Source organism: Armigeres subalbatus, chromosome 1, assembly GCF_024139115.2.
Source record: "Armigeres subalbatus isolate Guangzhou_Male chromosome 1, GZ_Asu_2, whole genome shotgun sequence".
Taxonomy (NCBI): domain Eukaryota; kingdom Metazoa; phylum Arthropoda; class Insecta; order Diptera; family Culicidae; genus Armigeres; species Armigeres subalbatus.
Window position 1 is genome coordinate 30,421,632 of NC_085139.1, and position 11,591 is coordinate 30,433,222.

The 11,591-nt window shown below is 39.4% G+C and overlaps 1 protein-coding gene across 2 annotated transcripts in view; it reads left to right on the forward strand.

Moving 5' to 3' along the window:
* The window catches only part of LOC134223508 (fibroblast growth factor receptor homolog 1-like), a 136,578-nt gene that overhangs the window by 50,330 nt on the left and 74,657 nt on the right, over window positions 1-11,591 (forward strand). For both annotated transcript variants that reach the window (XM_062702673.1, XM_062702682.1), the window contains exon 2: window positions 5,583-6,046. In XM_062702673.1, coding sequence (XP_062558657.1) covers window positions 5,902-6,046 — 145 coding nt within the window. In that variant the 5' untranslated portion in view covers window positions 5,583-5,901. The remainder of the gene's footprint in view (window positions 1-5,582; window positions 6,047-11,591) is intronic.

Sequence of the window (11,591 nt, forward strand, 5' to 3'; positions counted from 1 at the left end):
CCCCGAAAACGCGAGCACTTTTAATCTTGGATTCCGTCAGAAGTGACCTTAAAGGTGCGGAGGGAGTGGCGTCTGGACGGAAGACTTCCGATTTTCGGCCTTCGTGAGCGTCCGGAATACCTTTTCTCGAGCTAGTAGCCAATGTTTCCTTTCGACCCGGCTTCACGTGCCTTTTCGATTAACTGGGCGAGGACTAAAAAGAAGCTATTGACTCTTGGTTCGGGTTCGGTCCAACATACGAAAATGCGCGACGTACGGGAACCGCGCTCTCGGAACCTGACCACCAAGGGTTGTGGCGAACAGGTGGTTCTACAACAGTTTTTGACGACTGTCGATGAGTTTCGCTCGACTAACTGGCGAACTTCACTTCTCTCCGTTTAGCTACCTCGAAAGGCTTGAAGATTCACCATCTTATAAAGGGATCGAGTCTGAGTCATGTTCCAGGTGTGGTTTGAGGATCCACGGCGGTTGTCGACAGTTCTGACCACATATAAACCACATAGAACAGACATGGAGGCTTATCCAGTAATGTTAAAGATTGTGATCGCCGTAAGACAGAGAGCAAAGTGCTTTTTTCTATCCCAGGCGATCAAATGCAAACATCGTGGGCTTAATGATCAATTTCGCATTAAACGATATTGTGCTTTGTTTTTAAATAAAAATTTTGTAAACTAATTTTAAGACTGCTTCTGCCTCGTACGCAGGAGGTCGTGGGTTCAATCCCAGGTCCGTTCCATTCTTCTACTTTGTATCTTTCTCTATATTTCTCATGTTCTAGCAATCGCTAGAACTGGAAATGGGCTTCCATACCGTTTCCATTACTATTCATATACCTTCAACTTGAGTATTCTAACAGTAATCTGCTAGAATTGGAAATGAACTATAGAGCTCGTTTCCTACATCCGATTAAAAATTCCATCAGTTGCCTTCTCCTATCTATCACATTGGCAGCTCGTTAACCAAGACGGACCTCTGCCTCTCGAACCTAACCCAAAAATTCCAACAAATTCCGCATGAACTCGTGGCAAGTGCAGAGGTATATTCGGCTTGCATTGGGCGAGTTATTGCATCATTATTTCCTCCCCCTTCCCTACAATGACTTGCATTCTGACGTGGCAGGCGCCAGTATGACCTAACAAATGAGATCTTCAGTACTTGTACATTGAAGATGTGTGCTAGTCCCAAGAAAACATCTGTTTGTTCCCTGTGCAAGAACAGCTGATCTGGTCATAATGTAGTAGCAACTACGAGCAGTCAATCAAGCTCAAGCTCAAAAATTTTGTAAACTAATTTAATTTGGAAACGTCTGTCAGCTTCATACAAATGCGCGTCCCAAACGAGTGCAAAATGAGTAACCTAAAATAATCCATTTCGGGGTTTGTTAGAGTAACTTGGTAGGGACGTCCAAATTTTCGATGCTTCGATCGAGGATTCTCAAGGGTCTATCCACTTCTCATCCGGGACAACAAAGAGCAATTCATTCGGGCATAAGTCACTCACTGAGTGCACACTGCACACTGGTGGCACAACACAACACCTTCAAGATTTCGAAGTTAGCAATCAAGCCACTTTGAAATGTATTCAAGTCTATGTTAGGTTACTTCTGCTATATATGCACGTTATTTGTCGTCGATTTGATCAAGATCTCGGCGCACAAGATCAGCGTTGATGGAAAAGTCATTGAATGTTCAAATTCTATTTCAGTCTATTGCAATCTCTATTGCAATCGTTCATCGGTAGCACATCAGCGCTTTATGCAGACGTTCAGTAAGTCTAATTTCCTCGCTTTCAGGCGTGATTTTTAGTAAATATTGTTAAATGATAAGTTAGTTATTGGTAGGTTCACGAGTACCTATTCAATCGATTGAAAAATCTAAAATCCTTTTGCCTACTTTAAGTTTTCTTAAGTTAAAAAAATTGACAATGCATTATTTCATTTCATTTTTTAATTCATTCTCGTTTTATCTTTAACATTAATGTCGGATTAAGACACTTCAAATTTCTTCGAATCCGAAGAAAGCCATGCAGTCGGAAGTCATCGTAAAATTTAATAACATACGATAAGGAGCCACGAAATGAGAAAGGTCCCGGCACCGCCTTCACTTAGCATTCAAAACAAGTCTCACATCTTCATGCGGCCGCCCCGCTGCACACTCACAGGATGAACCAAACGAGCATTAAGCCAAAAACGCTTATCATAATCAATTTGTCTGTGGTTTGTTCTTTACGATTCAAACGATGTCTCCTTTATTCTTCGTTCGTTTCCGCGCGCTGTTTCCTCCTCCTCGATCTGAGCATATTCACATCCTGTTGCGCGGCGTTGGACCTGTTGGGCATGCGGGGATTGAATCGACTTAGAGACAGACCCTAAATGTATGCGCGAAGGATCTTAAGTTGTAGCTGGAATTGTTGAACTTTCTGGGAAGCTCGTCACAAGAATAGACCATTCCGGTGGGCAATGTTCAATGCTGATAATTTTTAATTTGATAGTTTTTAATCGTTAATATTTTAGAAATTACAAAACAAAAGCAACTCATACTATTCAATAAGAATAAGAATTCGATTCATTTACACGTTTTTATGAGTTTACACACTGCAGAGTTTACACTCTGCACCTCGGCAAAAATCCGCACAGCCGTGCACCAGCAGAATAAATAACTGATATTCCGGCAAAAATAGCGTTTGTTAGCTGATTTTCGGCAAATTATTTGCTGATTTCCAGCAATTTTGACAGAAATCTCGACAAAAAACATGTTTGCTGGGGCACGGCTGTGCGGTTCTCGGTAAAAGTTCAACATTTTGCTGAGATCCCGGTAAAAAAAATTTAAAAAAATTAATAATGCTTGGGAATAGAATTAAATTTGAAAATTGTTTCCTTGATTCTTCCCATTATTTATTGTAAAATTTCGCTAACTTTTGCAAACTACACCCTATTTATGAATCACTGAAGTTTATTTCGAAATATTAAATTAATGCAAAATAATAATAAAGAAAAAACATTTTAAAAAAAGTATTAAAATTTATTAAATATAGAAAATGGGAAAGGTTTATTCGGAATTAGAAAACGAAATCAAACGGTGGATAATCACTGAATTAAATATACCTTCACTGATTGCGTGAGGTGGATTTTTATTCATAAACCGAAAAGAAAGATCCTCGCATTTGACCAGTTATGTGTGACACAACGATACTGGAAGTAGCAACAACGGTAGCAACGCCAACATAGGTCGAGATTGGAGATCCTTTCCGAAGCGCGCCATTGTTCGCCGGTTCCAACCAACGCCACTCTTGATCGCACTTCTTGGTCTTGGTGTGACTGTTGGCAGGCGAACGATCATGATCGTCAAAAGTCTTATATGCGAGGGCATTGATGGATCGGTGGATGGAAATAGAAGACGCCATCCATTGAATACCAAATCAGATATCGAGGCGGTTTAATGGTTTAGAAGAACGTCAACTCCTCCACCTCCTTGGCAAGTGTGTTACTTAGTTGAGCAAGTTGGTTTGTTGTTGGTATGAAATGTTTTATAGTTTCCTTTAATGTCATCACCGTTTGGGTCATGAATTAATTAAGCTACCACATTGGAATGGGTATTCGACGAACGAGCGGGCGGGCGGTTGATTCGTTGATCGTATCGTCGATTTTAAATCTACGACTGTTGAAGGAAGGAAGGCTACTGTACGGGTTGTGTTAGGTAATTAGAAAAACAAACCACGCTACCGGCCTGTCAACGGCATGGATTGCTTTGATTGAGATTTGACAGCTCTGCGCGTTGATGGTGGCGACATCGAGCGTGAGTAGCGGCCACTACATCAGCAAAGTATATGACGTTGCTGAGCGAAAACTGTTCCAGCCGCAGATAAATTCCGCTTAAGTAACGCTCAATTGAGCTTCATTGCTGAGACGATTGCCGGTGATGCAATTTGCGTGCCGAGGGGCACTTCAATGGAGATTTTGTTCTTGCGGAATCATTTTTCGAGATCTCGCTCGAAACCAGTTGGTTCACTAAACGTATGTCCAAAGCACCAATGGGTGCAGATCGTATCATAATTTCAACGATCGGCTCGAGTGCCCTTCGGCGACTTTCTCCGTTGATTGCACTGATCAAGAAGTAGTCGGCCAGATAGGGAGAAAGAATCTCCCAAGTTAACCATTCGTATCACATTTGTAATTACGTTATTAATCAAATTACGCTTAATCTCCAATCGTCGCTGATACACCAATCCACGGAAGGGCTGGGCATCTGGCCGCCGAAGAACGTGTGTACGTGTTCGCTCGGTATATGGAACGAAACAAACAACAAATTGAATTAAATCAAGACCACAAACCAAGACAACCGAGAAGATGGATCATCCAAAGGCCAGGCTGAAAATCAAAGTCACTGAAGTGAGCGGCACTTGCTCCGCGGTCGTCATCGCTCCCGCGCCGTCGCCGTCGAGCAGAAGCCCGTCGAGATCCGAGGGTAGCGATAGCGCTAATAGAAGAATTCTGCCCCGGCAGCCACCAGAAATTAAGCTATCAGAAACATCTCGTAGATGGATTCCAATTCTCGGGAAAACAACCTATTAACTCTGATTTATCGGCGCAACCTACTTGGCAGACTCGATTCGTTTGTGTCAGTGTGTCGATTTCAAAAGATTGATACCCCGTCGCACCGCAGGAGAACCGACAATTCGACCATCAGTCGCATGTTTGAGGTTATGATTTTCAGCGAGCATTGGTTTCGAGCACGCGCGTGAGCTCGGTAATTAGCGCAGCGGTCGCAGATGGCGCTTACTCGCGGGCGGGCGACCGCACGACGACACGACATTTATTGACGTTTATTGTCCCGCGCAGAAACGGGAGCGCAGGGGACCTCCCCCCCATCGGCGAGCGTTTGGTTTGGGATGTACGGAAACAATTGGCCAATTGTTTGCGATAAACGTGACGGAATGTCCACAGTCAGTGTAGGTGCTGACTGCCGGCTTGGTTCGGCCCGACAGCAACCCATACCTGCTTGATCAATATATGTACATTGATACGTACATTGATCGTATCAAGGGTTGCCCGCCAAATCACAGCAAAGCCACGTCCACGTTGCGTTGTGGACAAGGCGTGCTGCCATGATAGAAAATCAGAGTCGAGATTTATGCGATGCGATTAGCTAACGCAATGTCTACTAGGATGAGGCTTTCATCGCGATCAAATGAGCCGTGTGACAGTTTGATCTGAAGCGGTTTCATCAGAATGGATTGAATAAAATTCTCAGGAATGATTGATGGCGCTGCATAGCTGGAATGCCATTGCATCATCGTATGTTAAATACAAATTGTATTAAGTCAACCTCATTGATGTGTAAAGTACGCGTTCTTCCAAAATCATACATAAAATATCAACGCAGTCAGAATTTACCTACTGGTTGACACATGCATGTGTCTGTCGGGGTTTCGTTGCACATCGGGATAGCAAAATATTCTGTCATGTGATTCGCAATGACACTGTAGCTACATTGAAATTACATGGCATCTGAATTTCAGCACTTAAGAACAATGTAAACGAACAGCCGTCAACTACAAATTGCCCGTTTTTATTCTCTTTTCAGGATCCTACATCCCCTTCTGTGAGCCAATGTCCTTAGGTCAAGATCGGCCATCAGCGTCACTGTCGCCCGCTTAACCATCTTCATCATCTTCGTATAAACGGTGCTCCCGCCCATCGTGCTGTAATGCGTCCAATAAAACCCTCTTCTTTAGATGACAGACCAGCCGGAAAACGGTCCAACTGATGCAAATGTCGAACCACGAACGCGCCACTGAAGCTAATGGAAGAGTGCAATTGATTTGAGTCGAATTATTTAGCAAAGTGCAATATTGTTTCCGTATAGCAAGAAAGTAGTGACAAGTGTAACCGTGCGGTGAAATATGGCTACGCAAGTGCTGTTCCCCCTGCCGGCGATTTCCTTAGTGACACTATTGTGGCTGCTGACGGTGATTGTGAACGAACAGTTAGAACCGATTGCAGCGTACAAGATTGTGGGTGATACGGATGAGATTCGAATAAATCTCGGTAAGTGAACAGTATTCCAAGTTATTTAAATCGATGACAATATTTCTCAACACTTGACCGCGTGTGATTTACCGTTGGCCAATGCTAGTTAGAACCGGTTGGCAAACTCACCAGGAAAGATAATGGGCGATGCGCGGATATGATTCGAATAAATCACAGTAAGCGTTCCTCTCGTGCGCAGCCATAGTGACGCCTTTTTCCTGTTTTCAAAAAAAGAAAACCGTGGGTGATTAACGATTTACTTCCGAACCAAAAAAAAAGAAAATAAACGACCCACAATTTCGGTGTTGTTTTTTTTCGCAACCTGATCCGTGTTTTCACAATTGGGATTAGTCTTCTGGCTGCCACTTGAACATCCGAGCCGGCACTTCGTTCCTATCTCATTAGGGAAGTATTTTTATAGATGAACCAGAACCGAGAGGAAGCCAACAAAAAATAATGACAATATTCTTTCCCAACGGTCGACTTCGCAATCGTGCGTTTCTTCAATCATTACCACTGCGTGCCGTTGCGTTTCGAGGCTGTGTCCCGAAAACGACCACTTCCGACCGTTCACAAATGCGCATAATCGTCAATTAAATGGCCCTTATTTTGGGATTGTTTTTCTAAAGAAAAAATGGGTGATCCCGTCGTGAAATCCGATAAGTTGTCCAACCGAAAACATAAAAAAACATATGCCAAAATCTTGAAAATGAGGCAAAATCTCTAAATACGATTGAAATCGGATCTGACTACGGTCAAGTGGAGCAAACAATTTGTGTGTTGCTCAACCGTCGATTTTTTTTAGACAATAATAGGATTAAACGTTTCTTTCGCGTAAGCGTCTAATATTCTTTCCATTTTTGTCACATATTCAAAATTTTGAAGTCGATCGATATAATTATGTTCAATAATAGGAGTATACAAATGGAACGCATTGTTCCAGTAACTTATTACAGGCATACCTCGATTATATGGACTTTTTCGGTGCAAGAAAGTCCATATAATCGAATTTTCCATATAATCGAAGCAAAAAAAAAATCTCAACAAAAATTTTTGAACTATGAAAATAGTTTTAATACAATAAAAGAAAATATCTATTTATTGCCTTACAGTGTAATCCGCATGATTGGGCTAATTTTATGATGATTCAGAAAATTTAGATTTTTTTATAAGATCGTAAGATTTTATAAGATGTTGAAAACGGTTTTGCGTGGCGTCACGCTCGATTTTTGCTTGTTAGGGAGCATCTTTTGGATGGCCAGAGTTTCGTGGTACACGGTACAGAGAAACAGAAGTAATAAAGACTTCATCAAGCTAAGCTATATGTTCGCTTCAAAAACAAACTTTATATGGAAGCACTGGCACTTATCCATATTCGTTTTGATCGCAGCAAATTGAATTCGACGGAGATTTTTTCCCATTGTCTCCTATTGAAAATTGGCCGGATCGGACTATGGGCTCCGATGTTATGGCCTAAATACTTTATATGCAAAAACGCTTATAAACAATCACACTTGTCTGACACTTTTAAACCGATCCGCTTGCAACAAGTTGCGGTTGATGGGGATTCTTACAATTTTTTTAAATACATGTAAATATGGATCCTCAGTCCCCTATCAGTGACATTTTTTACCAGTGTCAATTGCATTCACACCTTCAATCCACTTTGAGGTTTATATTTTGGACTATGTACCTGGGTGCTTTTGTTATTGGCAGTCAATTTCTAACTGAACAACGGAATGAAGAGCTGGGTACCGTAACCAGAAGTTATGGTTATAATGATTGGAAAATCTACCTGAGCATATTCTTGATTATATTGTCACAATTGAATCCTTCCTATCAATGTAAATTAATCATTAAATTCAAATAATTCTTGCTGCCTGCACTATTGGTAATTTTCTTTAAACAGCAATTCATTTAAGAACTTTTAATTTCGTTCCCGATATTCAATTTCTCTGCCTGCCTTTAAGCATCAGTATAATCCGCAAGCTTTGTGCTGAACGAACATAAATACCAGGATATTGGGTAACTTTTTTTGAAAGTCTTCTTGTAGATTTTTGCGGCACTGACAACGGGGGAAAATAGTAATCTCTCACCAGGCCTTTTTTCTTTCCCGCAAAATAATTTCTCGGCGAAAATATGCATGTGAGCGAGCATCTTCTGCTCGTGAATATAAGTGAGCATTACGATCGCTGGTAGCAGTCATTAAAAAAAAAACTCTTTCAGTTTCCTGGACATACTGCTAAAAAAATCAGTCTCAGTGGTTCAGATCTACTGGATGGTAATGCTTCATCCGTTTTTCTACACTCAATTCCACGCACCAGAAGCAGAAAAAGGTTGGAAGTAAAGGTTTAACAGCTAAATACGGAAATCTCATCTCATCACTTGCTTCCCATACTGTCAGACTGACAAGCCGGTTCACGTTTTCTTTTATCAGAGATCACCTAAAATACGTGTTATCTTTCCCCACAGATGTGTAAGGACGTGGCCGAGGCTTTTGTTGATGAATGAAATACACAATTACAATGAAAGTTGCAATGTAAAAATGGTGAATCAATCTTAGCAGCGGATCATATGATTTAGTATGCGCTTTCATATATAGCTTCGAAAACATGCCATATTTGCCCTAATTTGCCCCAGTGTACCTTAAAAATCAATGTAAAATATGACGTGGAATATTCAACAGCTTTTCAAACCCCCAAAACACGAAAAAAATTTAGCTGAAAAAAAAATGTCCATATAATCGAGGTAAAAAGTCCATATAATCGAAGTCCATATAATCGAGGGTCCATATAATCGAGGGTCCATATAATCGAGGGTCCATATAATCGAGGTATACCTGTATAAATCTTCGAAAATTGCACATCGCTGCTGACGACGCGCGTTTCCAAATATTTTCCTAGCGTCCAAGCGACGCAACTAGCACACGTGTGCTCGTATTTTTCGGACCGCGATGGTGCTAAAAGTCCGGCCCGCAAAACAAACCGTAAAGAAGGAATCGACGCGTTTCGGGATCGTAAAAAACAATCTTGTTTTACGTTCACTCACGACCGGGTCTGGCCTGGCTGAGGCAGAGGCAGTCTGTGCCGGGCACCCAACCCGAGGCAACTATTCAAAGCAATGGCGGTTTAGTTTGGACATGTGGAGGGTAATGAAAATGAGGGAAAACAATGACCGCTTTTCGCCAATTTTCTACACCCAAACCGTGCCTGGTCGTATTACCGACGATTATGAACACCGTGCAATCATTTGGAAATTAATTCTGAATAGGATTTTAATTTGATTCTGACACGGATTCTAAATCTGTTTTTGAATCTGATTCTGAAACTAAATCTGAATTAGATTCTTAATTAGATTCTGAATCTCAACCTGAACCTAATCATGAACCTGAGTCCAAAACTGATTCTGAACCTGATTTTGAATCTAATTTTGAATCTAATTTTAAATGTGATTCTGAATCTGATTCTTAATCTGATTCAAAATCCGATTCTGAATATAATTTTGATTCTGAAAAACGACTCTGGATCTGATTTTGAATCCTATTCTGAATCTGATTTCAAATTTGATTCTGTATCTGGTTCTAAAACTGGTTCTGAACCTGATTTTGAATCTGATTCTGAGACTGATTTTGAAACTGATTCTGAATCTGATTCTTAACCTGGAACTGAACTCGAATCTCAACCTGATTCTGAAACTGATTTTGAATCTGGTTTTTTATCTGTTTCTCAATCTGATCATGAATATGATTCTGAATATGTTTCTGAGTCTGACTCTCAATCTAATTCAAAATCTAATTCTGAATCTGATTCTGAATTTGATTCTGATTCTAAATTCTAAATTTGACTAATTATCTGATTCTAAATCTAATTCTGATTTTAATTCTGAATCTGATTCTAAATCTGATTCTGAATCTGATTCTCAATCTAATTCAGAATTTGATTCTGGTTCTGATTCAGAAATGGACTCTGAATTTAAATCAGAACCTGACTCTTAACCTGATTCTGAATCTGATTATGAATCTGATTCTGAAAATGTTTCTGAATCTAATTCTGAAACTAATTTAAAATCAAATTATGAATCTGATTCCGAATCTGGTTTTGAATCTGATTCTGAATCTAATTCTGACAATGATTCTGTATCTGATTCTAAATATGATTCTAAATCTGATTATGAATCTGATTCTCAATTTGATCCTGTATCTGATTCTGATTCTATATTTGACCCAATATCTGATTCTGAATTAAATTTTGAATCTGACTAGTTCTGAAGCTGATTTTGAATCTGATTCTGAGTCTGATTTTAAAACTGAGAACCAGATTTAGAATTGGAATCAGATTCTGAATCAAATTCAAAATCAGATTCAGAATCAGATTTAGATTCAGAATTAGAATCAGAATCAGAATCTGATTCTAATCGTTATTGTGAGTCTGATTCTGTATCTGATTTTGAACCTGATTCTGATTCTGAATCTGTTTCTAATTCAAATTCTGAATCTAATTCTGAGTATGATTCTGATTCTGAATTTGTGTTTGAATCCGATTCTGAATCTTATGCTGAATGTGATTCTGAATATGCTTCATAATCTGATTCTGAATTTGAATCTAAATCTGGTTCTGAATCTGATTCTAATTCTGAATCTGGATATAAATTTGATTCTGATTCTAAATATGTTTCTGAGTCTGATTCTGAATCTAATTTTGAATTTGATTCATTGTCTGATACTAAATCTGATTCGTAATCTGATTCTGAATCTGATTCATATTCTCAATCTGATTTTCAATCTGATGTTGGATCTGATTCTGAATTTGATTCTGATTCTGAATCTGATTCTGAATCTGAATCTGATTCTGAATCTGATTCTGAATCTGATTCTGAATCTGATTCTGAATCTGATTCTGAATCTGATTCTGAATCTGATTCTGAATCTGATTCTGAATCTGATTCTGAATCTGATTCTGAATCTGATTCTGAATCTGATTCTGAATCTGATTCTGAATCTGATTCTGAATCTGATTCTGAATCTGATTCTGAATCTGATTCTGAATCTGATTCTGAATCTGATTCTGAATCTGATTCTGAATCTGATTCTGAATCTGATTCTGATTCTGAATCTGATTCTGAATCTGATTCTGAATCTGATTCTGAATCTGATTCTGAATCTGATTCTGAATCTGATTCTGAATCTGATTCTGAATCTGATTCTGAATCTGATTCTGAATCTGATTCTGAATCTGATTCTGAATCTGATTCTGAATCTGATTCTGAATCTGATTCTGAATCTGATTGTGAATCTGAATCTGAATCTGATTCTGAATCTAATTCTGATTCTGAATCTGATTTTGAATCTGATTCTGAATCTGATTCCAATTCTAAATCTGGTTCTGAATCTTATTCTGAATCTGATTCTGAATTTGATTTTGGATTTGATTCTGAATCTGATTCTGATTCAGAAACTAAATCTGGTTCTGAATCTTATTTTGAATCTGATTTTAAATCTGAATCTGATTCTGGATCTGATTCTGAATCTGATTCTGAATCTGATTCTGAATCTGATTCTGAATCT